Source organism: Lutra lutra, chromosome 17, assembly GCF_902655055.1.
Source record: "Lutra lutra chromosome 17, mLutLut1.2, whole genome shotgun sequence".
NCBI lineage: Eukaryota > Metazoa > Chordata > Mammalia > Carnivora > Mustelidae > Lutra > Lutra lutra.
This window is the reverse complement of record NC_062294.1, coordinates 48,178,268-48,204,440: the sequence shown is the minus strand read 5'-3', so window position 1 is coordinate 48,204,440 and position 26,173 is coordinate 48,178,268. Positions and strand designations below refer to the sequence as shown.

General features: G+C 52.0%; 3 protein-coding genes across 6 annotated transcripts in view; 2 read left to right on the top strand and 1 right to left on the bottom strand.

Annotated features, from left to right (window-relative positions):
- DMRTC2 (DMRT like family C2) overlaps positions 1-11,802 on the top strand; it is a 73,007-nt gene extending 61,205 nt beyond the window's left edge. The window contains exons 1-9 of one of the 2 annotated variants that reach the window (XM_047711601.1): positions 6,682-6,994; positions 7,688-7,918; positions 8,005-8,162; positions 8,449-8,525; positions 8,800-8,983; positions 9,137-9,263; positions 9,984-10,044; positions 10,199-10,373; positions 11,245-11,802. In XM_047711601.1, coding sequence (XP_047567557.1) covers positions 6,930-6,994; positions 7,688-7,918; positions 8,005-8,162; positions 8,449-8,525; positions 8,800-8,983; positions 9,137-9,263; positions 9,984-10,044; positions 10,199-10,373; positions 11,245-11,357 — 1,191 coding nt within the window. In that variant the 5' untranslated portion in view covers positions 6,682-6,929 and the 3' untranslated portion in view covers positions 11,358-11,802. Of the gene's footprint in view, positions 1-6,681; positions 6,995-7,687; positions 7,919-8,004; positions 8,163-8,448; positions 8,526-8,799; positions 8,984-9,136; positions 9,264-9,983; positions 10,045-10,198; positions 10,374-11,244 lie in introns of those variants that run through there. The other variant, XM_047711602.1, reaches the window with a different exon arrangement.
- LYPD4 (LY6/PLAUR domain containing 4) lies at positions 158-6,262 on the bottom strand. 2 transcript variants are annotated; one of them, XM_047711611.1, is made up of 5 exons: positions 5,116-6,262; positions 1,808-1,994; positions 1,470-1,613; positions 657-983; positions 158-418 (listed from the first exon to the last, which is right to left on the bottom strand). In XM_047711611.1, the coding sequence occupies exons 2-5, from the start codon at positions 1,872-1,874 to the stop codon at positions 216-218; spliced, it is 741 nt and encodes a 246-aa protein (XP_047567567.1). In that variant the 5' UTR covers positions 1,875-1,994; positions 5,116-6,262; the 3' UTR covers positions 158-215. The 2 variants fall into 2 exon arrangements, with proteins under 2 accessions (XP_047567567.1, XP_047567566.1); XM_047711610.1 differs by having other exon boundaries at positions 1,464-1,613; positions 5,116-6,261.
- Positions 11,803-15,707: 3,905 nt separating the features above from the next.
- Positions 15,708-24,037, top strand: RPS19 (ribosomal protein S19). 2 transcript variants are annotated; one of them, XM_047710296.1, is made up of 6 exons: positions 15,708-15,852; positions 16,314-16,384; positions 16,665-16,765; positions 22,297-22,480; positions 22,993-23,047; positions 23,975-24,037. In XM_047710296.1, the coding sequence occupies exons 2-6, from the start codon at positions 16,314-16,316 to the stop codon at positions 23,999-24,001; spliced, it is 438 nt and encodes a 145-aa protein (XP_047566252.1). In that variant the 5' UTR covers positions 15,708-15,852; the 3' UTR covers positions 24,002-24,037. The 2 variants fall into 2 exon arrangements, with proteins under 2 accessions (XP_047566252.1, XP_047566253.1); XM_047710297.1 differs by lacking the exon at positions 15,708-15,852 and adding an exon at positions 15,956-16,040.
- Positions 24,038-26,173: the final 2,136 nt, after the last annotated feature.

Genomic DNA, 26,173 nt, shown 5'->3' with positions numbered 1-26,173 from the left:
GCCAGTGACCCTCCTCCCCAACCCCTGCTCACTTCGCCATGCACAATGCCCACTGCCTGCCCCTCCCCCGCTTCCAGAGTCTGTTTGGCTCCCCTCACACCTTCCACCTTCCACAGGAGCCCCCACAACCCTCACGGACCACAGGACAAGACAGAAAGGCAACTCTGTGACTTTACTGGGTAACGGGAAGGGGTTTGTGCAGTCCAGCTATATTGTCAGTCCCTGAAGGCCAGCAGAAGTCCTGAAAGGAGGCTCCAAGCAGGATTCCAACTGGAGGGCTCTGTGCCAGCAATCTGGGCCTTCTGTAAGATGTTGAGGACCTCGGTCACTCTGATGTTCCCAATATGGTGATAATTTTCTAAAAGTTTGTGGTGTCCACGAGCACAGCCCAAGAGGAGAAAGGTGGTATTGAGTAAGCCTGTAAGGCAGACAGAGACGAATCAGGGACACTTCCAAGATGCAAGGGCCCTGCCCCTGCTTCCAGACGCCCCTCCCAACCCAGGACACCGGGTCTCTCACCAGAAACTTGGGTAACAGCCACCTTAGTCCTTCCGCCTTGGAATTCATGTGCCTGGCCCGGGCAGCCCCAATCCCCTCTTGGAGCCCACCAGACTCTTGCAGAGTGGGAAGGCACTAAAGCAAGTTTCTCTTCTCACCTGCCTGAAATTTTAAGGTGGAACTGTAACACTGAGAGGCGTCGTAGGGGCAGGAATCAGTGGTGACAAAATTTGGGAGGCAATCCTTGGAGTGCTCGCCCACACAGGTTGGGCAACTATGGGGAGAAAATGCTGTAGACTTGGGAGTTCTGGCCTTGAGTTTCACAAAAGGATCCAAGCTGGTGAGGTTATTGCAGAGATATGTCCTGCAGACGCGGCTGTAGGAGGCAATGGACAATCCAGGTGGCGAAGCAAGGTAGGAGACTTGCTGGGGGTAAGATGAGGCTGGGCTGCAGCCCTTAAAACCCACAACTCCCCTTCTGGTCCCTGAGGAACAGATTAAAGAGCTCCGATCAGTGCTGTTGGCCAACCCAGAGCCAACCCTCCCACCCTGCGCCCATCCACCCACCCTCCAGCTCGCTCTGCCCCATTACCAACTTTGCCATGAGGTCCACTCGTGGCAGCTGCACAGGGCTCATATCCCAGGTCTGGGGTCTCTGTCTCTCCTCACCAACCCCTCCTCACAAGAATCCCCCTGTTCCTCTCTCCCCTGTGTCCCTTTCTTTTATTCTCTCCCAGATCGCCCCCCATCCACCTGGGATCACCTCCTTTTTGCCTTCCTATCCAGCCCACACCACACCCAGCCAGGTCCTGGCCTCTCCTGCCAGTGTCTTGACATTATTTCCAAAGATAAAATGGAGTAACTGTTTGGAGCTCGAGTCCAGAGTCCTTGGGTGCTGGGAATGGAGCTGGGGGTCAGAAGAGCCACCAAAAAAAAAAAAAAAGTAATGTATCAAAGTCACTTTCCTTCACCTGTCTCGATGAACACCAGCGTCTCCTCACAACCCTCACTCAGCTTACACACCATGCTCCTCATCAGAAGCCACTTCCAGTCATGAAGAGAAACAGCTCTGAAGAGTGAGGACGTTGCTTCGTAGCATAAAAGAGCCGCGGCCCCTAAAGGGAGAATGCCCTTCCAGTCACGGGCCCCTCATATTGCCTTCTCAGCCCCCCAGTTGCCAGCCAAGAACTTGGCCTCCACAGATCCTGAACCCTGAGGAACCCAGATACCCAGCCCTCCTTCCTCTAGTTATGTGAATCCAGCCTCCCACCCTCTGGGGTCCCAAAGCGTCCAGCCCCACAGGACATACGAGGCACAGTGGAGATGGCCCCTAGGAGGCAGAAGAGATGCACAGGGCTGAAGTGCTGGGGTCCCATGGTCCTGGGTTGGGGTCCTGGATGCTAGAGGTCAATCCAGAACCAAGATCAATCCAGGTATCAAGCTCTGTTCTCGTCAGTCTCTGAATTCTCTGTTCACCTGCCTCTGGGTCACTGTTTCTAGAGCAGAAAGTTGATTGTCAGGTTTTGTGACAAAGGCTACCTGTGACCTTCAGGGACACAAGACTTCCTGTCTCCATAGTGTCCCCTCCAGCCTGCCCTGAACCCACCACATTAGCTTTTCATCATGACCCTCACACTTCTGCTTAGGTCCTCCCATTGGACATGGTGCTGAGCAGAGCTGACTTCCTCAAAGGATCAGTGTCACACAGGCTGTTCTCCACCCAGAGACAACAAGATCAGAATAACAAGGGGGTGTGTAGGGAAGTTAACTGAAATATTACTAAATAACTCTTGGTTCAGAAAAGGATATTGAAAAGTATTTAGAAGTGAATAAGAATGAACATAGTACATTTCTCTCTGTGTGTGTGTGTGTCTCACACACACACAAACACACAAACTGCATGTAAAATCTGGTGAGAACTAATTAAAGTCTATATTCTAGTTAAGAGTTTTATGCCAATGTCAAGTTCATGCTTGTATACTGCAGTTGTAGAAGATATCCCTGAGGGGAAGTGGAAGGAAGTATTTATGGCTTTACGACTTTTGCAACTTTTTGTGAGTCAATAACCATTTCAAAACCAAGTTTTTTTTTAACTACAAGTCAAAATGTGGGACACAACTAAAGCAGTGTTTACAAGTAAATTTATGCTTTCAGTACGTTTGTCAGGAAACGGGGGCGTTAAAAAACGTGGTCACGGATTAACTCAAGAAGTTGTACAAGGTGCAACAAAACACCTGCCCCCCGCCAGCAAAGGACAGAAATTAAGATAATGACAGAAATCAATGAATTAGAGCAACAAAAGTTATTACAGAAAACTTAACATTCATTCTTTGACAAAATCAATGAGATAATTCTCTAGCAAATCTAATCAAGAGAAAAAGATGCAAATAAAATACCAAATTAAAAATCAGAAGTAACAGACAGTGGCTGTTTTAAAAAAAGAAGTATACTTAAGAACTCTACATTTATAAATTTGAAAACCCGAATGAAGTAGGGGAGCCTGACTGGCTCGGTTAGTACAATCACGCAACTCCTGGGGTTGTGATTTCGAGTCCCACGTTGCGTATAGAGATGATGTAAAAAAATAAAATCTTGGGGCACCTGGGTGGCTCAGTGGGTTCAGCCTCTGCCTTCGGCTCAGGTCATGATCTCAGGGTCCTGGGATCGAGCCCTGCATCGGGCTCTCTGCTCAGCAGGGAGCCTGCTTCCCCCTCTCTCTCTGCCTGCCTCTCTGTCTACTTGTGATCTTTGTCTGTCAAATAAATAAATAAAATCCTTAAAAAAATAAAATAAAATCTTTAGAAAACCTGAAGTGGATACGTTTCTAAAATAATGTGAAATGCCAAGATTGGCATAAGAGGAGTATATGTAACGCCTTAAAGCAATTAGAATGCCCAAGGACCTCTGGGAAACAGACAAGAAAAAGAGAGTAACCCCAGTAGGAAAATGGGCCAAGCATATGAAGAGGCAATTCTCAGAAGAGCAAATCAGAAAGGCTAAAAAACATGTGGAGAGACACTCAGGCTTAACAATAATCAGAGAAAGGCAGTCTATCAAACTGTCCATCTCTCAGACTAGCAATGGACCAGACAGCTGGAAAAAGATATGTGTTGGCAACAATGTGGGGATACAGATACAGGGACCCTTGTGTCCTGCTGCTCATGGGGTTGTTGGGAGGGGCACAGGACCCTCTTCCGGATCCTGAGGAACAGTTAAAAGTTCTGATCAATGTTTCAGGCCCAAAGCAGCATTGCAGGGAGGAATCTGGCAAGACCAAGTCAAATCAGGTTTACAAATTCCCATTTCTAGTATGTCCTAGGTACACATAATAGAGATTTCCACCTTCATCTACAAAGCAACATATACCAGGATGCACCATTATTATGGAGATGGTGAGTTGGAAGGCAATGTGGGCATTCCTGGCTGAGACTCAGTGAACACACAACATTCAGGGGACACACACTACGGAATATCATGCAATTAAAAAAATACTGATTAGAGATACGCATAACATGTACATGGCTAGATCAGAAAAATACAGTGCTGATTATTTTAAATAAAAACACTATATTACTTGCATAAGTTAAAACCACAGGCACAGGGTTGCCTGGGTGGCTCAGTCAGTGAAGCATCTGGTCCTTGATTTCAGCTCAGGTTCCAATCTCAGGGTCATGAGACCAAGCCCCACCTCAAGCTCTGTGTATAGTGTGCATCTGCTTAAGACTCTCTCTCCTGCTTCCTCTGCACCTCCCCCTCTCTTTCTCTAAGTAAATAAAATCTTTTTTTTTAATTTTTTAAAAAGATTTTATTTATTTATTTGACAGACAGAGATCACAAGTAGGCAGAGAGGCAGGCAGAGAGAGAGGAAGAAGCAGGCTCCCTGCTGAGCAGAGAGCCCAATGCGGGGCTCGATCCCAGGACCCTGGGATCATGACCTGAGCCAAAAGCAGAGGCTTTAACCCACTGAGCCACTCAGGCGCCCCTAAAATATTTTTTTAAGTAATAAAATAAAACTATATGTTCAGGGGTGTCTGGCTGACTCAGTAGGAAGAGCATGTGACTCTTGATCTCAGGGTCATGCGTCTGAGCCCCATGCTGGGTGTACTTAAATAAATGAATAAGTAATAAACAAACTTTTTAAAAAAAACACGTGCACACAAGACACCGCACATCTTACAAGAACACAAGAACCAAAAGATAGGCGATAGCCACTAGAAGTGAGAGCCTACAGGAGGGTTAGGGAATACAAGTGGAGAATGAAGATTACTAGAAATACTAACTAAAACAATGTAGGTCGTACAAAAGTTCACAGGCTTTGGACTCAAAGGTGGAGCAAGGTTAGAATCTTTACCCCTCCACTTACTGGATGTGCAATCTTGTGTAAGTTGTTGAACTCATTTATAAAAATAGACTAATAATTCATCTCATGAGAATGCTGTTGAAAATTAGTAAGCTTATTAATATAAAGTATCAGGCAAGTGCTAAACTCCCCACAAATGTTGGCTCTCCAGTCCCTCTCCGTCTTTCCACTATCTAAAGGATCAAGGTCAACCTCTTTAGTAGGCAGTCAAGCCTCCCACACCCACATCCCCCACTGCTAGATTGGCCCCAAACAACCTGTCCAACTTTGTCTATTACTGCTCGCCTGCACAGCAGTCCAGGTAGAGGTCACTTCTGCCGCCCTTTTCTGTCCAGAATGCCTGGTACACGGGCTCTGTAATTCAGGAGTCTGTAGCAAACAAAGGCGCTGAGACCAGCAGAAAAGATGGAACACAGGACAGGGAAATGAAGGCTGACAAAGGATCACACAAAGGGATTGGGCCAATCAGAGAAGATAGCACACACCGGCCTGGAATGCAAAACGACAGGATCCAGAAGTCTGAGCACAAATGGAGACACAAACAGAAAAGAGTGGAATGAAATTCTCAGGGGGAAAGAACGAAGAAGAGGTGGTCAGAGGGGATGCTACGCCTGCAAAAGAGAAACCGTGCAGAGGAGGAGGAGCAAACTGGTGGCCTAGAACCTTGCAGGGAGTCAGAGGACCAGCAGCCAGAACACAATAGGAAAGGCAGGAAAATGAGGCCTGGGACACAAAGACGTGGCACTCAGGGGGAAAAGGAGACCGAGGCGGGAGGCACAGAGAAAGGGGGACAACAGGAGCGGGTGGGAGGGAAACCGTGAGACACACGGAGAAGGCAGCTGAGGATGACAGAGTGGAGTCCAGATGCAACTGATGAGTTGAGGTGAAACCGGGGAGGGAGATGAATGCAGAGAGTGGAAAGAGACGAAGGGACAGAAATACTACAGCCGCGTCTCGGAAAGAGAGTGAAGGGGTGCGGGGGGTGGACAGGGCCAGGCTATTCGGAAAATAGGATCGTGGAGGAAGGGGGTCCGAAAATCAGCAGGATGGACAGAAGGACAGGAACTCTCAAGAGAACGGGAAAACCGAAGTTAGGAAAATCAGCACCTAAACGGACAGGAAGAGAGACATGGAAAGGGACGCAACCCGAGGTGGGATGAGGGAAGGAAACAGGAAAATCAAAGGAGAGGAAACGCAGAAAAAGAAGAAGGGCAGATCTGGAGTTGGGGCACAGGGAGAGAAGAGAGAGAAAAACGAGCGTCCACACAGAGAAGAACCGCCCGAGCGAAGTGGAAGCCGGGAGCGCAAGAGCAAAACCGCGCGGTGCAGGCTACAGGATGAGACTGCGCGTGCGCAGTCAGGTCCAGGTCAACGCCTGGGAGGTCGGACCCGGCAGCCGTTTCTGGGGGGGGGGGGGGGGGGGGGGGGGCAGGGCCAGTCTTATCCTAGGAGCAGTACTCGACGCCCCATTGGCCACCTCTCCCAAAGGGGAGCAACAATCTGGGAAGGCAAGCCACAGGGGGAGGGGCAAGTGGGGGGGAGGGATAAGACTCAACTCGACGCGCTATTGGCTGGCCTGACAGTCTGGCGCGAGCCGAAGCGGGCTGGAGGTAAGGGGAGGGCCCGTCAGTGAGGATCTTGAAGCGCATTGGTCGCTTGCCTTGACGGCGGGACGTGACGCTTGAAGCTCATTGGTCCTTGTGAGAAGGGGCGGGAAAACAGGCTCGAGCGCGGCCGTTCCTCACGCCACTTCCTCACAGCGTCCTTTCGCGTCCTCCTGACTGTGTCTGACTTTGCTCGCTCGAGGCTGTGGTAACCGCGGGCCGAGGACGCGAACACGACCCCGCCCCTCCCTGTCCCTTCTCCCCTTCTCTGTGGCGCTGGACCCCCTCCCCCGCCTACCCCTCGCGCTCCTCGCGTCCCTCTCCTCCCCTCCCCCACGCCGCGGGCCCCCGGGCGCGCTCCTCGACCCTGGGGCGAGGCGAGGCCGCAGGCCTGGCAGCTGAAAGGGGGTGCACGCGAGTAACAGCCGCGCGAGGCGGTGGTGCGCCGCGGGGAGGTGGGCCGGACGATGCATGAGATCGGTTGCTGGGAATGGGTAAAGACCCCCGAAGCGCTGGGCGCAGCGACCACCGGGTTTACGTCAGAGTTTGGAGGGCATGTGGGTGCAGGATGGGAATCCGTGCCGTGAGGAGGGGGCCTGGCATCTGAAAGGGGCTCAGTAAACGTTTGTCGAGTGAATGAAAATAATTCTTGAAAGTGGGGCGAGGAATCCGTGAGAATAGAGTAATTGCGGGGGTGGGGGGCAGGGAGGCGGCAAGAGAGCGTTCTGATTTAAAAGGGGAGCAAGGGGAACGTTGACTTGCAGGAGGTACATGACGCTGAGAATTGAAGGGGCATGAACGTAGTTGTCGGAACTGGATCAGTGCAGGGGGGAGGGATGGTAGTCGCCGAAGACGACGGCAGGAACTCTCAGAACAGGGCGTTGGGGGAAAGGGGGTGTAGAACCCCGGGGGGGGGGGCGTGAATGCCGGGGTATGAGCGTGGGGCTTGTGCAGGAGGAAGCACAGGCCAGCAGCTGAGAAGGGAAGGGGGAGAGGGGCGCCGGGGAAGAAGGCGAGCCTTCTGGGAAGGAGGAAGTCCGAGGAAGGCAGTGGGGTGAAGCGGGGAGAAAGCAGGCGGGTTGGGGGGGGTGCGAGGAGTGAGGGTGAAATCTGAGTACGCAGATGGGTGCTGTGGAAACCCCTTCAGGTGTGACCTCCCAGGGGCAGGAGGGCTGGTCAGGAGAGGGCCCACGTGGCTGCCCTGACCTCCCACTCCTCCCCCCAGATCCATGGAAGCCAAAGAAATGCCCGCTGTTGTCCACCACTGTGCTTCGGACTCTGCCCCAGGGGGTGAGACCAGAGCCCCCCTAGGCACGGAGCTTATCCCCAGGAGAGCTGTCAGTCGCTCTCCCACCTGTGCCCGCTGCCGAAACCACGGCGTCACTGCCCACTTGAAGGGCCACAAGCGCCTGTGCCTCTTTCAGGCTTGCGAATGTCATAAATGTGTCCTCATCTTGTGAGTATGAATGAGATCCAGGGAAGGGAGGAGGAAGGGCCTCATCTAAAGTGAGGCTGACTTTTGACCTGCAACCCCTGTTTTAGGGAGCGCCGGAGGGTCATGGCTGCCCAGGTGGCCTTGCGTAGGCAACAGGAAGCACAGCTAAAGAGGCATCTGGCTCAGGGACTGATGAGGAGAGGTGCAGCTCCTCCCAAAGCTCCCAGCCATGTCAAGAAGGGAGCCACTCGACCTGGGGTCCCCGGTGAGTGTCTGGCCAGGGATGGGTCCGGGTTTGGGGTGGAGAAAGCATAAGTAGGAAAAAGAGTCCCAGACCCTCCATTGGAATTGGTATGTGACCTCAGGCAAAGTGTTTCTACTCTCTGGGCGGCCTCAGTCTCTCCAACTTTAAAATGCAGTCAAGTGTTGGGAGGATGTAGTGAGACCCCTGGGTAGAAAAAGGCCAGAGGGAAGTAAGAGCTCAGTTTGCAGTTGGAGTGGGGTGGAGGTCAGGAGAAAGGGTCATCAGAGCTCTCCCTGCTCCCTCACAGCTGAAAAGGAAAACATAGCACCCCAGCCTCAGACGCCCCATGGGGCAGTCCCACTGGCACTGACACCCCCTGGGAAGGTAAGGAGAACCTGGGCCCTGGAGGAGCGACTCCTATACTAGCCCTTGCCCAGACCCCCTCCTTCTGTGCCCTCAACACTTGGGTTCTAGAGCAAGCCCTGATTTGCTGTATCATCCTGGGCAAATCACTTCTCTTCTATGGGTAAAAAATGAGAGGGTGGTATTTTCAGCCCTCCCAAGTCTAAAGTTTTGAGGTCCTGACCCCACCCTAGAACGTACTCATTCTTTCTCCAGCCTCGTATCTGACTCCAGCTTGTGTTCTCTGCCCTTGCAGGATAACTCCCAAGGGCCTCTGCTGCTCAGTCGTCCCCCAGAAGCCTTGCCTTTGTCCTGGACTCCAATGCCTCCAGGCCCTTGGGCTCCTGGACACTGGCTGCCTCCAGGACTTTCCATGCCACCTCCAGTGGTATGCCGCTTGCTATGCCAAGAACCTACTGTCCCTCTGCATCCCTTTCCTGGTAAGATTAATTCAACATTCATTCAGCAAATATTTGAATACCATTGTACTGCTGTACCAGAAAGAGAAGAGGAACAAGATGCAGAGTAGGAAGGAAGGTGGAAGTCATGACCTTTAACCCCTGTACACTCCTGCATTCTCTTACCCTCATTAGGCTTTGACCCTGGCACTTCCCTCCGGCTGCCCACTCATGGGCCCCTCCCAACCTGCCCAGGATCTCGCCCGATACTGACGACTCCCCTTTCTGGAGAATCCCAAGGGCCCACTGCCCTGCCCCGCGCGTGAGTAGGGAGGGAAGGATATTTGTCTATAATGTGCCTAATACTGTCCTGGGGACCACAGTAGATGACATAGAATACAAGGTCTCAGACTAATGTGTGAGGACGGGCACTCCTTCCTCTGCCATTGCCTGACTGAGAACTTTTGTACGAGTATCTTTACCTCTCTGAAGCTGGTTTTCTGTCAGTAAGTTGGAGACACAATTACCTTCTTTTTGCTTTGTCATGAGAATTAGTGATAATGTACAGAATACACCCTAGCAGAGGCTCTGGACTTGAATAGCAGTAGCTATTAAATCCTCTTAAACAGATAAAATGGAATCAAACTGCCTGCTGAAAGGGTGGGGTGGGGTGGGGTGCGATGGTGAGAGCCTCAGAGGCCTACAGTAGAGGTCAGAGGCCATTAGAGAAAGTTTCTTAAAGGTGCTCCTCAAGTTCCATGGGGATTGGGGAACTAGAGGAAGGCAACTGGACTTTGGTAGGGCAGGAACAGCCATCCCTGTCCCTCTCGCTGTTCATATGTTTTTTAAAAATTGACACCATTGCCACAGTAGCTCTGGAGGAAAGAAGCTGGCAGGGATTTTCATTTTATAGCAAACAAGCCAAGACAGGGGAAGGGACTTGCCCAAGTCCACAAAGCCTAATGGCCCAGCAGGTACCCAGACTTCCATGTGTACATGTCCATCCGTGTGTTTAACCCCCTTGTTATCTTCTTGCTTCTAGATGCTCGACTCTGATACTCCAGCCCTGTGGCACCCCAGACCCTCTTCTGCTGCAGCCACAGGTCCTGGGAAAGAAGTGGGATCCAGGACCCTGGGAGGAAATTGGACCTGGGGGAAGGAAGATAAGGGATAGTGAAGTAACCAGGGGCTGAGAGAGTACTTGGAGAGTGGGCAGAGTGGGGGTTCCCACTCTGTTTCTTTTCTTTTCTTTTGCAGGCCCCTGGAGCTTCTCGCCTGGCCTGGACTTCTGCCCCCTCGGAGCGGCAGCTGCAGCGGGAGGCAGCTGAGGCTCTTGTGGGTCTGAAAGACTCTTCCCAGGCTCCCCGCCTGACCTCTTCTGTTCCTCCCAATCCTCCTTGGATCTCCCTGCTCCACCCCTGTGGCCCACCAGGTAACCTGTTCCCTGAAAGAAGATGGGATAGGAATGGTTGGGAAATGGAGGTACCAGGGTAAGTAGGGACTAACCAGGGTCAGCATGTTGAACATCTTCAGACTCAGGCCCCAGGCTTTTCAACCTAGCTCCTGGAATTGCAGTTGAGAGTTGTTTGGTGAACCAGTTTTACTAATTTTGTGCTTAAAAGCAAATGTCCCATGCCCTGATGTCGAGGAAAAGGGGGCTCTGAGAAAAGCGGGGACTTGCCCAAGGGCATGTGGCAAGGCTGGCAGAGCCTGATCCCCTGACTCCAGCCTCAGGCTCCCTGCAGCTGCCTGCTACAGATCGGATAACCGCCTTCAAGGACTTTCCATTCTACTTGGCAAAGCAGGATGCCTCCACAAAGCTCAGTGACAAACCTGGAAAGAACTAAAGGAATCTTGAGGAATGAGACCTATGGGAACAGAGAGGGAAGGCTGAGGATTCTTCTGTCCAAGATGGTGGCTTAGGTATGGTGTGTGGGTAAGGAAACCTGCCTGGAAAAACCGCTGGAACAGAAGGCGATGAGGCTGGAGAGACTTCCGATCCCGGAGGTCTGGATGCCAGTCTTAGGAGTCCAGACCAGCAACTGTGCATGAAAGGGAGCCAGGGAATATTTCTGAGCTAGGCAGGGACATAGAGACCCTGAGCTTTAGAAGACAAGGATGGTGGCTCTGATGGAGGGATCGAAAGAGACAAGACTGGAGGTTGGAAAATCAGGGAGGGGGAAGCATTTTCTATAATCCAGGTGAACAAGGATGAGGCCTGGATTGGATGGGGTAAAAAGAGGGGGTTGCTGGGAAAGGAAATGGATATGACCCAGTCCTACCCCCTTCTTTCCTGCTTATAGCTCCTGCTGGAGGAAGAGGATTCCAGCCTGTTGGACCCTCTCTCCGACCCAGCCCAGCCCCCTCTGTGGCTCTGCATATTGGGCGTCTGGGCTCTATCTCCCTCCTAAGCTAGAAGCCCAGAGATGGAAGCCTTGCTGGGGAAGAGGCAACAGCCTGCGGGCACTGCATACTTGGTATTTTGCTTCTGGATTTATGCATGGAATTTAATGTAGTACAAGCTTCCAGCTTTTCTTTTTTTCTTTACTTTTTTTTTTCTTTTTTTAAAGCTTTCAGGTGCTTCATTAGCTTTTGGTTCCTTTTGTAGTGTGGGCATTTCCTTGACTGAAAGTGGTATTCTCTTACTCACTGGGTCCTGGGACATTTTTAAATCCCCAACAAAGTGAGAGATGTGCAGTTTAAGCTAACCAGTATCTAAATAGGTTTTTGCATGAGTTCACTTTCCAGACTATTTATTTAACGTATGATTCTATACATACCTGTGCACTCATGTCTGTCTCTATACATGCAAAAACAGGAGAGTATTTTCATTTTGTGTCTACCTTTGGGTGAGTAACTGAGAAATAAACCTTTGTTGTTTTAAGCCACTGAGATTTGGGGATTGTTTGTTGCCGCACCATAATCTAGTCTATCCTGACACAAAGGACTTGTTCAACTCACTTTTCAGTAACTAGCACAAATAAATACAAACTTGGATTTCTTATAGCTATATAAGAAATATTGGTAGAGGAAGATAGTGGGAGATTCACTGATTCAACAATGAAGTGCCTGCTCAGTGCCAGGCATGGATCATTTCCAGCTGTCAGAGGGCTATAAACTGAAATGCATACAGGGCCAAGCAAATCATATAAATGAGTAAAGAAAACTGGACGAGCCCTAGAAAACTGAGAATGCATGCCCTGCCTAAGGGGACAGCCTCCTTTACCTTAGTGGATTGTTGCCAGGCAGGACAGTGGCTATTGCCACAACTTCTGATTCTTCAAGAGAAGCTGAAAAACTGAATTTCTTTGTAGAACATCTTAATTTTCAAATGGTGGCTCAGTTTTCTTCTTTTTCAAACAATGTTTACATTTTAGAGCAGTTTATCACAGAAAAATTGAGCACACTGTAAGTGTTCTCATGGTCTCCCTGCCCCCACACAAGCACAGCCTCCTCCACTATCAACATTCCCCACTAGAGTGGTACATTTTTTAAAGTTGATCAGCTTACATTGATGTGTCATCACTACCCAAAGTCCATAGTTTACATTAGGGTTCAGTCTTACTTGTACAGTGTATGGATTAGGACAAATACATAATGACATTTATCCACTATTATAGTATCACAGAGAATAGTTCTGTTTTGTAAGATTTTATTTATTTATTTTAGAAAGAGCACAAGCAGGGGAGAAGCAGGCTCCCCACTGAGCAAGGAGCCCAATGTGGGACTTGGTCCCAGGACCCTGGTATCATGACCTGAGCCCAAAGGCAGACACTTAACCAACTGAGCCATCCAGGCACCCATATTGCATAAGATAGTTTCCTGTCCTAAGATTTCTCTGTGCTCCACCTACTATTCATCCTTACCCTGGCCACCAATGATCTTTTTACTGTTTCCATAATTTTGCTTTTTTCCCCAAAATGTCATATAGTTGGAATCCTACAGTATGCCTTTTCAGATTGCCTTCTTTCACGTAGTAATAGTCATCTAAGTTTGCTGTATGTCTTTCCATGTCCCGATAGTTCCTTTCTTATTAGCACTGAATAGCATTCTATTACCTAGATGTACCACAACTTCTGATCATTTTTAAATTCTCTATCTGTAGAATTATTGAAAAAGGTTGATGAGTCATCAGTTGTGGATTCAAATCCCAGCTCGAGGTCAAGCAACTTGACTGTCTAAAACTCAGTTGCCTGGTTTGTAACCACCTTATAGAGTTGTTAAGATTACAAATCTGTAAAAATTAACACCAAGAATGTACTACTGAGAAACCATGTTATCTGAAATCATAGACTGTCAGAAAGTTTGCTCTTTGAAATCATTGTAATAGTGAGAAGGGGACATCTCACTCTTGCCTGAAGGATCACTTTAACATAGAGAAGCAGGTATGATTTCCAACCCAGGTGCAGACCTTCAGAGGAGGGATTTCTGAAGATAATGTCGCACATTTATCTTAACTCTATAATTTCTGAAGAAACAGGACCTTGTGTCTACTTCTCTGCCCAGGCATGATGCTGACTCCATTATATAGGATCTGCTTTGCCCTGGGTCCGTTAAAGCTCTGCTTAATATATAAATTTTACGTAACATTCATTCTTCCCCAAAACCTGTATTATCCCTATGTCTTCTTTTGTTTGGTGAGGCACACTACACAGTTCCTCTGGACAGCTCTTTTTTTAAAAAGAAATACTTAGTAAATTGACCCAAGTGAATTAAGCTTAAATGATTTAGCACTGATATTAGAAATGTACATCAAGGGGTGCCTGGGTGGCTCAGTGGGTTAAAGCCTCTGCCTTCACTTCAGGTCATGATCCCGGGGTCCTCGGATCAAGCCCCGCATCAGGCTCCCCACTCAGCGGGAAGCCTGCTTCTCCCTCTCCCACTCCCCCTACTTGTATTCCCTCTCGCTGTATCCCTCTCTGTCAAATAAAATCTTTAAAATGTATATCAGAAATGTATAAAAGGTGAATATAAGTTATCCAAGTATATGGACATTTATACTTACACATGCATAAACTTACATAGTCAAACACACATGTTGATTCTGGGGGGAAAATTTGAGACACTTAAACTATTCTAAGTGTGAAATAGGTTTCAACAACATTCTGCATGAAACTAAATACATGGTATTATCATGTTTAGAAGCATAGTTTATGTTCTAGACCGAATGTTTGTGTCGCCCCCCAAAATTCCTATACTGAAACCTAATTTCCACTTGTAATGGCATTTGGGGGCGGTGCCTTGGGAGAGATTAGTGCCCTAATAAAATATTCCCCAAAGAGCTCCCTCACTCACCTCTCTGCCATGTGAGGACATAGCAAAAAGATGGCTATGAACGAGGAGGCTGGCCCTCACCAGACACTAGATCTGCTGGCACTTTGATTTTGGACTTTCCCAGCCTCCAGAACTATGAGAAATAAATTTCTGTTGTTTATAAGCCACTATCTATGGTATTTTGTTATAGCAGCTTGAACCAACTAAAATAGTTGGTTTTAATTTTTTTAACAGATACTGGCATAACATATTGGCTTATTAATAACCAAGGTGGGGGCACCTGGGTGGCTCAGTGGGTTAAGCCTCAGTCTTCAGCTCCAGTTGTGATCTCAGGGTCCTGGGATCAAGCCCGGCATAGGGCTCTCTGATCAGCAGGGAGCCTGCTTCCCCCTCTCTCTCTGCCTGCTGCTCTGCCTACTCGTGATCTCTCTCTGTCAAATAAATAAAATCTTTAAAAAAAAAAAAAAAAGGTGTTTTGCATACACAGTATCTCACTGTGGAAAAGATATTATTTGATCTTATTTTTTAAACTCTGTCTTTTCAACATAATAGCCACACACATTTAAATGTCTCCTTTTCTGCAGCAAGTTAACAATTTTATTGGACAGTAAGTGAGTCCACTGAAGGTGTTTGGTTGTTGGACCTGACAAGGATTACACTAGACTACGCATGTAACACTACATAACGTTTATCTGCGCCTGGCACAGAGTAGGCACACAAAAAATATTTGCTGATAGAATTAATTTGATACACCATGTACAGGAGCAGTAATTTAAAACGGGCAAACGAACGGGATTTCAATGTATATATTTAAATTGTATTTTCCTTCTCTTCACGGATAAACTGAAGCGTTCAAAGGGCAAGTGGGCAGACTGGACCCGGACAGGTCAGTAAGGTGGAGAGATTCCCAGCGGGATAGATTCCCAAAGCGTTGAGCGAATACATTCCGGCACTAGGCAGCAGAACCGCCCTAACTTCTCCGCAGGGGCCGCCTCCGCCTCTTTGTCCCTGCCCCGGTCTCCTCCCTGCCCGCGGTGCCTTCTTCCGACAGCGGTCGCCTGGGCCGCGATGAAGCAGTTTCCGCCCTAACAGGGGTGGTCCGGCTCCGCCTGCTCTCGCGAGAACTGGTGGTCGCACACATTTCCTCCTCGTGCCTCCGCAGGCTTCCCCGTCACAGTTCCGCCCTTACTATCCCCACTTCCGTCCCGAAAAGCCACTTCCACCCAAAAAGGGGGTGGTGATCGGATCACTCTCCCCTGTCCATTCAAATGCCGCACAACTTTCGTCACCACCGTGTCCTCCGCCGCTGTTCCTTCCGCCACAATCGACACAAACGAAACCACACACCCCCAGTTCAGGACGGGAGCTCTGCTTCGCTCCGGGAGGGGAAAGGGCTGGGAAGAAGCTCGCCTCCATCCCCTTGCCCTCGGCTTCTCCCTTCGCGAGGCCGCCTCCTCCCCACGCACCCGCCCATCTCCGCCGAGACGAAGCCTGATTCGCCCTGAGAGAGGCGGGGCTCCTCGTCTGGCCCCGCTCTCGCGAGCGCTCGGACCTCTCGCGAGACCCGGCGCCCGACTTGTGCGCCCGGGAAACCCCGTTGCTCCCTTTCCCCTGGCTGGCAGCGCGGAGGCCGCACGGTAAGGCCGGCGCTCCGGTTCGGGCTGGGCGCGGGGCGTCAGGGCCGGACTCCCCAGCCGGGAGCGCGTGCCCGAGGGCTCCGGGGCGACTGTGTGTGGCCGCCCCGCCCCTTGGAGCCGCAGCCACGTGCGAGCGGCAGGCCCGAACATGCCCTGTCGCCGCGGTCCGGAAAACGAGACCGGACTAGGTGGGCGGCGTGGACGCGGGGGCCGTCCTCGGATGGGGGTCTAGGGTCTTCTAGCGTTTCCACAGCGGCTCCAGGCCCTGCTCTTGCGCAGAGATCTTGAGTGGCGGTGAACTTGAGCACCCACAGGCGGAGGGCCTTTAAGGGCCCAGTCCTGAAGCGGGGCCTTGGGAAGTAACAGGAGTGCGGCGGTTTCGGTCGCGTGGGGCGAGGTCCCGGCCCCTGTCATTCGTCCGCACGGGTCCTGAGCTCACGTGCTTGCTCTTTCTTCCTCAGATGCCTGGAGTTACTGTAAAAGACGTGAACCAGCAGGAGTTCGTCAGAGCTCTGGCAGCTTTCCTCAAAAAGTGAGTGTGGGGACCGGGGCTTCACTGCGGATGGAGGCTGTGGTCTTTGCCTGGCTCCTCGGTGGGCCTTGTTTTTCTTTTGGAGAGGGGTGGTGTGAGGTCTCATGTGGAGTTCTCTTGTCTCTATGAGGCCGCGTTTGGCTTGTAGTGGGGTTTCGATGCTTTGTATTCTGGGACACATGGGCCTCCTATTAACCTGCGGTTGTGCTGAGCAGAGGGGATTTGAGGGGTGGAGTTTGTGCGGGCCCCTGAATCGTGCCTTTCTCACTGTTGGTCCCAGGTCTGGAAAGCTGAAAGTCCCTGAATGGGTGGACACTGTCAAGCTGGCCAAGCATAAAGAGCTTGCTCCCTACGATGAGAACTGGTTCTACACACGAGCTGGTGAGGAACTCGGGCCTCTGGCTGGGGAGTGGGGGCTTGGGTGACCTCTAGCACACACCATACCTTCCCATTATCTCTGAACCCAATATTGCAAGAGAGGTGAAACTCTTTAAGTCATAGCTGGCCTGCAATGTGAGGAGAAACCTCAGACTGTCTGTGCATGCCCTGTGTGACACTCGGTAACTTCACATTCTGAGTCTCTTTCTCTGTAAGAGGTTTATGTGAGGACCTGCGGCTTCCTCTGAGCCTCCAGGAAAACCCAAAGTCAAATGAGTTCATATTTAAAGGGGGCATGTTTAGAGGGAGGTATTTATCTTTCTGTGTTAATGGGATCTAGACTCAGGTCTATCTGCACTGCTTGACTGTGTGACCTCCATCTACCTGTGCCTCTTGCAGTCCTCTCTAAAATGGGGCTAACGATTGTACCATTGCAGGATTGTAGTGGGAATCAAATGAGCTTATGGCTGTAAAAATGCTGTTAAGTGTACTTGTGGCAGACTTCAAGTTAACTGTCTAGTTTTTATTCAGATCATCAGGCCAGCTTTCTCCTTGTCTCTCTAGTAAGTTTTTCTTGAGAGGTGGAAGTCTGGCCTTATCCCTGTTTGCTGTAAATCTTGGTAGGTCTCAAGGGCCCAAAGAAGGCCTTATGGTCACCCTGGTAACCATGCCAGCCCCCCCTCTTTTATTAAGTCTTCCAGTGATGACAGCTTGGAATGAATGACTTAAATGTAGCACCTGATAGCACAGTGCTAATTTGCACCTGTCCTTGACATTTTGGGTTTCTCCTACAGTCAACCTACGAAGGCCTAATTTAGGAATTATAGGGGTGCTCAGTGCAAGACTGTTCGAGGTGGCAGCCTCTGCACAGGCCTTCACTAAGGGCCCTTGGCCTCTGCAACCTTCAGCCCTCCTCTATGGTATAGGGGCTCCATCCTGGCCAAAGCTTGTCTTCAGATAGGAAGTAGGTGGGAAGCAAGGTTTGGAAATTGAGAAGACTTCAGGATGACCTTGAGAAGAGTTGGCCTCGGTACAGGTTGCCTTGGCACTTCGGAGCACAGACAGTTTTGTAGATTTGTGATGGACTCATACATGGAATGTCATGAGATCCACGTTAATTCAGGCTCTAGACTGGACGTAGGGGCCAATATGTCTCGGCCACAGCCTCAGACCACTGAGGATGAAACCGTCAACTCATGGGTAGGGTGGGTGGCATATACGTGTGGCGGGCATCGCTGCTGTGCTTTTAGAAAATGGGGCTGGGAGGGAAGCTGACAGACTTCCCCAGGCACATCAGTGTTGGAGCCTGAATGAGACCACCACCCCACCCATCCATCTTGAGAAGCAAGGCTGCCTGGCCCTGAATGATCTTTGGCAATGCCCTGAGAATCAGTTGGTCAAGGCGGCTTCGGGTCTAAAATGAGAAATTCTAGCCTTTTTGGTATGGTCAGGTAGATACATGTGTTTTGTTTAATCTGCCTAATTCAGAACTTACCAGGTAGTACTGGTGGTTTCTGTTTTCGTGGTGGTTGTCAGAAAGGTCAAGTAACATGCCAGGTAGTGATGCCGCAGATCTACCGCACCCACGCCATCACTTGAGGGGGCGGGTCTCCAGTTCTCTTCCCTTGGCTGCATTTCATGGTTTATGTTTGTAGTTGCGCAAAGCTTAGTGGGAAATTAGTTAAAGACGCTGGGCAGTACACACAGATGAGTCTTACTGTGGCTGTGGTCTCTTTCTGCCCTCCCTGCTCCTTTTCTGACAACTCACATGAAGTGTGCGTCCTCTACCTGCTCTCCTGGCCTCCTCTCCTCAAGGTTCCCAAATGCCTTTTTTTAAGATTTTTTTAATTCATTTGAGAGAGAGCATGCGCACCAGCAGGGTGAGCAGCAGGCAGAGGGAGGGCGAGACACAGGCTCCTTGCCAAGCAGGGGGAGCCTGATGTGAGGCTCTATCCCAGGACCCCAGGGTCATGACCAGAGCCAAAGGCAGACACCTAACCAACTGAGCAACCCAGTTGCCCCCCTTACTCCTTTTTTTATTTTGGCCTAGCTGCCTTAGTGCCAGAGCATGGTGGTTCTAGACCCAGGTTTGTGTACCTTTTTTTTTTTTTTTTTTTTTAATTTATTTATTTCACAGATAGATATCACAAGTAGGTAGAGAGGCAGGCCGGTGGAGCAGGCTCCCTGCTGAGCAGAGAGCCCGATGTGGGGCTCCATCCCAGGACCCTGGGATCATGACCTGAGCCGAAGGCAGAGGCTTTAACCCACTGAGCCACCCAGGCACCCCAGAGTGTGTACTTTTTTGTTGGGACACTGCCATGCCTATTGTATATTCACACCAGAGGCAGAGTTGGAGTTGTGACATCCTACGTGACATACTATAGCGAAGATTCGGACCTTAACCCTTTGCAGGGGAAGTTTGCCAGCTGGAGTGCTCCCACCTCGTTAGGGCTAGCTCATACTCTGGACAAATCCTAGGAGATCCTTCATTACCAAAGAGGAAACCGATGTACGGACAGGCAGGGTGACCCTGGGAGAGTCCTGGGAGGCTAACTCCAAAACCAGGGTCTGTGTCGTATGTGCTTTATTCCTTCTCTGGATCATGGGGTCTTGGCTCATCCCCTTGGGCGTATGGAACCAGAGCGCAGTGGGGCAGTGGTCTGTCCTAGAGGCTGAGCTCTGGCAGGAGGTGGTGTGGGGATTGACGTCTGGAGTCATGTGGGGGCCATCGTAGAGCGACCGGTTTTGATCGCGGGGGGCGGATAAAACAGGACATGGCAGAACCCACCTGAGGGTGCTCTGGAAGAGGGACAGAGCTATAGGAGTGAGAAGTACTGAGGCACAGTGGTGGGTGAAGGGTGAGGTAGGGCTGGAAAGAACCAGTGTCAGGAGCTGCTCTAAGAGCGTCAAGGAAAGGCCAACGTTGGGCTTTGTGAAGGGGGTGTTTCAGTATGGCCTTAGGCAAGTCTCTTGACCTCACGATTCCCAGAAGGTCCTGCTTGGGAGTGAGGTGAGAATCCATTGTCTTGTCAGCGAGCTGCTGCTGAATTGGGACATCTGAATGCGTTTCATGGTAGGATCGAACCTGGTCCTCTCTGACTTCTGCTGTGTTACGGGCAGGACGGAGGCTTTGGAGACCATGCAGGAACAAATTAAGGGATGACAAGGCCGGGAAAGTAAGTCTGTCCTTACAAGCTCAGCAGAGAAGGGTTGAGGGCAAGATGTATCTGGGAAGCCACTTTGTGACCCAGTAGGTCAGGATGGGAGCACAGATCTGAACTTAAAACCAGCTGTTGAGATGCTGAGCTGCGAAGACACCTGTGCAGCTCCCGTGGTCTGCCAGGTGCTCCAGTCCCCCCTCAGTCCCTTGTGACATTCCTCCACCTGGTGGCCCAGTGCACAGGGCGTGCTGCTGGTCCTCCTTTTGCAGGTGGAGGTGCAGACTGGTTACTAGGGACAGGATTTCCCAAGAGGAGCACAGCAGAAAGCCCTCAGAGGGACTCGAGAAGCCATTTGTGCGGACACCTGGCTCACCGTGCCCCTTATAAACCGCAGGATGGCCCAGATTTGTGGCATGACGGCTCTACTTCAAAGGGATTGGGACCTGGGTCTCCAGCAGGGGTGGGGAGGTGTGGGAAACGGGTCAATATTTTGTAGAATTCGTTTATTTTGACTGTAATACTTTTCAATTTGTGAAGTTAATACTCTCTCTTGTAATGGGTCAGGAAAATATTACCAGCGGGGTTGGGGGGGGGCACCTAGGCTTGTGATGTCTGACACCACACTGGATGATTTTATGCAGCTTTAAAAAATTTTTTTTTTAACGGAACCCACCTCCCCTTCCTTGAAGAAACTAACAGCTGGACTTGGCTGGAGCTTATTCTCTGCCGCTCCCTCCTCGGATGAAGGAAATCTTGCCCTTTGGGTACCGTGGCCCAGACCGCTGGAATCGGGCGGACTCACAGCTGCTGAGCAGCTGAGTTGGGGTTCAGACCCAGTGTTACTGCACAGCTCAGGGGTTGGCCACCCCTTTTCATACAGAGCCCAGATCGGGACTGGGTGGGGCCTTGGTCCTGTCCTGGCCAGGCCTCTCCTGGGCATCTGTGCGCTCAGTGTTCATCTCACCCCCTTCGTGAGGCCGTCCTGCGCTCCCCAGCCCTGGGGGCGGCCCACGTGGGAGAGTGGGTCTCCACCCCAGTCAGCGCGTGCTCTGGGACAGGCTCGGTGGGGAAGGGTGGTCGCTGCTGGGCATATGAGTTGGTCTGAAAGTCTGGGTGCTCCGGTGATGTCATTGGAGGGGGCTATGGGGTAAAGAGGGAGCAAGAACCAAGGAGAAGGGTTTTTTAAAGTAAGCAGGGGACCTGAGGTGCAGGTGTGTGGTGGCCCTGATGGGTAGGGGTGGTTTTGGCTGTGCTGTGGCCCCCAGAAGCCCTCAGCTGTATCTGGAGACCATCTTACAGGGGTGGAGAGGGCAGGGGAACAACTACTCTGAGGGGGCAGGCAGGGAGGAGGAGTTCCCATTTTACCCCACCCTGAGCTGGCAGCACTGGATGGCCATGGCCTGGCACCGGCTCTTGGGAGTGAGAGGTTACTGGCCGAGGGAGTCCTGATTCCCTCTCTGAGCTGCAGGACTAAACCTTATGTGCTGGGCTTCAGGAGCTCTGGAGTGACCTAGAAACCCAGTATCGGGCCCCAGTTCCTTCGCATTTCAGTGGCCCCCCGAGGTAGAAAGCCAGAACAGCCTGGAGGGGCTGTTCCTCAGAGCTGTGTGACCTGAGGCCAGTGTGTTCCGGAGCCTGTTGGCTTTTCTGTGAAGGAGAACGACGCTAGACGCCTGGGCAGTGACAGCCACGCTCTTCTGAGGGACCATTACTCCTGGTTCTCAGATGAGGGTGAGTGGCGAGCCAAGGCCATACAGGCAGGCCAGGTCCTGAGGCCATCTTACTGCCTCAGGGAGAAGCAGGCCTGTTGAACAGAATAGGGAGGGACCGGGGACTTGCCCAAGCCTGGCTAGGACTGAGAAGCCTGTGTCCCTGGTGGGTTGGGATACCCATTCCAGGTTGCATGGGGTGTTTGTTCTAACTCTTGAGTTTTCCAGGGCCGAGGGGCTCAGGGGGCTGCACCTGGGTGGCGGCCTGGCCCTCCTACCCTGCTGCCCCTCAGGCCTGGGCACGTGGAGGTGGACAATCACGACATGAAGCGTTTGCCAGGCTCTACCTGCAGGACAGAGTCCCACCTCACAGCAGCACGGCTGTGGCGGGCCCTCCAGTCTCCCAGGCTGGGTGCAGGGTGCAGGGACACTTAGTGTGGGATAGCTGGGCGGTGGGGGCCTGCCACTGGGTCTTGATGTGTGTTCTCAGTTCCCTGGGCTATACAATGGGAAGAAGTAGCAGCCACACACAGAAGTGATCTGTGTGTGGCCTTGAGCAAGGCCCATCCCGTGGCCTGCCTCAGCTGTGGAGAGGAGCCTTCTCTGCTTGAGAAGCGTCCTCACATCTGCACACACACACCCTCCCCCCCCTCCCACCCCGCAGCTTCCACAGCACGGCACCTGTACCTCCGGGGCGGCGCTGGGGTCGGCTCCATGACCAAGATCTACGGGGGACGCCAGAGAAACGGGGTCATGCCTAGCCACTTCAGTAGAGGCTCCAAGAGCGTGGCCCGCAGGGTCCTGCAAGCCCTAGAGGGGCTGAAAATGGTGGAAAAGGACCAAGATGGGTAAGCAGGGGTGGGGGGAGTGATGAAGAGACTTGGGGTCAGATCACCTGTAATGAAGTTATCTAGAACCATCTTTGCTCTGTGTGGGGAAGTGCTGGGTCTGTCCTGCACAGGCTGCAGCTGCCCCTTAGGCAGGGGATTCTGCAGAAAAGTGAACAGTGAGGGGCCTCGCCCCGACCTCGCTGGCTGACTACCCCGAGCTCCAGGAAGGTAATTTAGCGACTGTCCACTTTCATTAGCCTGCTCGTTAACTTTTCCCAATTGATTTTTCGGGGCTTTTGATCTAATGCTTGCACAAACGACACCCCGGCAGCTCCCAGGGGGGCTCCCGCTCCTGCCCCCAGCTCGTTAGAATGCAGCTGACTGGGGCCCTCAGTGGGACTTGGCTGGTGTCATGTGGGCCCATGGCCCGGTGCCTTCTTGGGAAGCCTGGCTCGCATCCAGGAGGGGCCTGGCAGTGACAGGGCTGAGAGCCTGTACTCACGGGGCGCTGCATGACTCTTCTCCCACAGGGGCCGCAAACTGACACCTCAGGGACAGAGAGATCTGGACAGAATCGCCGGACAGGTGAGGCCTGGGGGTGGGCCAGGGCTGGGTCCCTGAGTCACTGCACAGGGAGCTTCAGAGCCTGAGCTTTGTTAGGTCACTGTTCTCCTCTGGAGGGCACTGCCCAGGGTGGGGGGGGGGGGCAGGAGAAAATTCTGCCTGCTTTCCTGCTAGAGCCAGTTGGAAATGCTGGTGCCGGGGTGAAGGGGCCCAGGCCTGCGGTGCAGCTGGGCTTGCTCCTCGAGCAGGACCTGTTCCCCACAGCTGCCTCTGCCCACGTCTGCTGCCTTAGGATTGGGGCTGCGCTGTTCTCCTCCTATTCATGCCTGCTGAGCACCAGATGGGATGGGTGTGGAGAGGGGGAGGCCGGCCAGCTCAGAACTCCGGCCTCTGTCCAGATGACTGTTGGCTGGACACCTTGGGGCAGAGTCCATTTGCCCAGAGCCAGTCATGTTCCCCCCGCCCCGTAGACCCCAGGGGATGGTAGTGAGGGCTCAGTGGGCTACCACGGTGGGAGCCCCCCAGCACCAGCCATGGACCCATTGTTGGTTTTCTTCTTTATGTATCATTGACTCAGGCCTCCTAGGAGCTTTGAAGGGGGCTTAACCACTTAGTCAAGGAGCAGAAGAATAGGTGTCAGCCCCCTGGGCATCCGGGGGCAGCCTGGAAGGAGCTGGTGAACTCTTCCAGGGCAGGGCAGAGCCTGGCACAGACATCAGTGTGGGTGACAGGGCAGTGGGCGTTGGAATCCCACCTCCTATCCTTGAGTCCCAGTTGGTGCTTCCGTAAAATGGGGAAGTGCCTGAGGGTGTAGGGATCAGACCCGGGGAACATGCTTCAGGCCACAACCCCATTTGCTTGGTGTCCCTGGGCAGTGGGAGCTGCTCCAAAATGCCTGAACACAGACCCCATGCCTGATCCTAATTACTTTCCCATCTCTTCCTGCAGGTGGCAGCTGCCAACAAGAAGCATTAGAACAAATGCTGGGTTAATAAATTGCCTCATTCATAATCCTCGTCTGGGTCTCTTTCTCTCTCTCGGCTGGCTGTTCCCCTTCCACTGGGGGGCGCGAGGAAGGAGCCCTGAACTTCACTTCTTCCCTCGTGAAAGGGGCAGCCCAGGGTGCCCCCTGGGGGCTGTGGCATCAATAGCCACTGAAGCCTGAAGCCCAGCCTTCCTGCCCCAGCTGGAGGGACCTGGAGGCTCTTGCCCCTCCCCCCACATCCTGTCTTTGCTGTTCTCAGTAAGATGAGAAACTGAAAGGAGTCGCTGTTGAAGCGAAGGCCCCACTTGGGTCCTGGGCAGCAGAGGTGGCACTCTGTCCACTGCTGGAACAAAGCAGGAGGGGCAGGTGGCTTTTTCCCTGAAGGAGGTAGACTGGGACAGCCAGCCTTCACTCCTGGTGGTTGAGTGTTCCTGGCGTGCACCTTTTGGAGCTCATCTCTCCCCAGAGTTGGGGTGGGGTGCCACTTTCTACACCCTTCACCGTCTGAGGGGAGGGGTGTGCCGGGCTCCTGCACAGAGGTTGAGCTGGGCCTTTAGGTGGCACTACCTCTGGGGTCCTGTGTGGCAATTGGCTCTTGGTGTGAGTGGAGTGGGACCTTTGAAGGGCTCTAAGTGGGCGTGTGCCAGCAGACCCCAGAAAGCTGAACCTGGAGAAGTGGCCCAATGTGACCAAACCCACCCCTGCCTGGGGAACACTGAGATGCTGAGCCTGAGCTGGCTTGGCCAACATCTCCCGATTTTCCCTAGCCGGGGTTATTGGGATCCATTTACTTCCAGTGTGAAGTCTGGGCTTTGAACTCAGACTTGACTTCCAGCTCTGACCCTAATTCTGTGCAATCCTGAGCAACTTATTCCTCTGAGCCCTCCACTTGTCTGTATCACTCCTGAGGGATCTGCAGTTCCCATATAGATCATGCCTTGGCTCGGAGCAGCACACCAAGCACATGACCCATTGGTTACTTGGTGTTGAGGATGGAAAAAACAATCCCACATCTGGCGGGAAATGAAGCTGTCATCCCTCCCAGTTCCAGCTCAGAAGTCTGCTGATGGATTTATATGGATTAAACAGCCCGCCACATGGCAAGGTATGTAGTACACTTAACAGACTGGGCAACCCTGCAAAGGTGCCAAAAGCACCCACATTTGGGGCATAAGGAAAGTCAACTCACAAGTTGGGTCATCCGGCTGTGCACCGCAGCAAAGGGGTGGCAAAGCTGGAACTTGAACTCGAGCAACCAGGCTCTAACCATTGTAACAAACTGCCCTTTGGAAGTAAGGGAAGTGGAAACACAAGACCCAAGGGATTATGAGCCTGGGCACGGCCTTGGGCCACTCCCTGTTCTGGGCTCGTTTCCTTTTTTGTCAACTGAGGATGAAGAGGTCCTGGAGTAGGCAAGAGAACGCAATGCAGCGAGGTCCAATACCTGGTTGGCACACATGGCACCAGGCCCACGTGCTGGCTGAGACGCAGGTGGGTGTCCCCAATAGGCCCGCCGAGCCTGAGGGCTGCGATCCAGCAGCTGTCCCTCTGGCCACGGGGGGGCAGTCGAGGGCCTGGAAATGGACTCGCCAAAGAAGGAGAGGAATTCGTAGGGCTGCGGGATCTGTGCCAGCGGGTTCTTCCTGGGCATGGGGGGGGTGTCCATAAGAAGGAACTAAAGTGTGGAGGGGCTGATAACCTGCTACACAGCCATGGTCACAGAAGAACACCTAGGTCCCCAGAGGGTCGGGAAGGGAGGAGGGCTCCCAGGCTAGAGAAGGGGAACTGTGTCCTTTTCTCACGGCTAGGCAAGGGGGCTCAGGAGAGCCCAGATTACCGGAGAAGAAACTGAGGCCCAAGCAACCAGTCAGGTGACAGGTTCTGAGAGTCAAACACAGGAACCATGAACTCGAGGCCCATGCTCCTCTGTGCGGGTGACAGTTGCATTTTTTTTTTTTTAATTGTGCTTTGAGCATGCAAAACAGTATACTATTAGTGTGTAAGAAAGACCCGTGGACCCACTGCCCAACTTTTTTTCTTTTAAAGATTTTATTTATTTGATTGCAAGTAGGCAAAGAGAGAGGGAAGCAGTCTCCCTGCCGAGCAGAGAACCCGATGCGGGGCTCTATCCCAGGACCCTGAGATCATGACCTGAGCCGAAG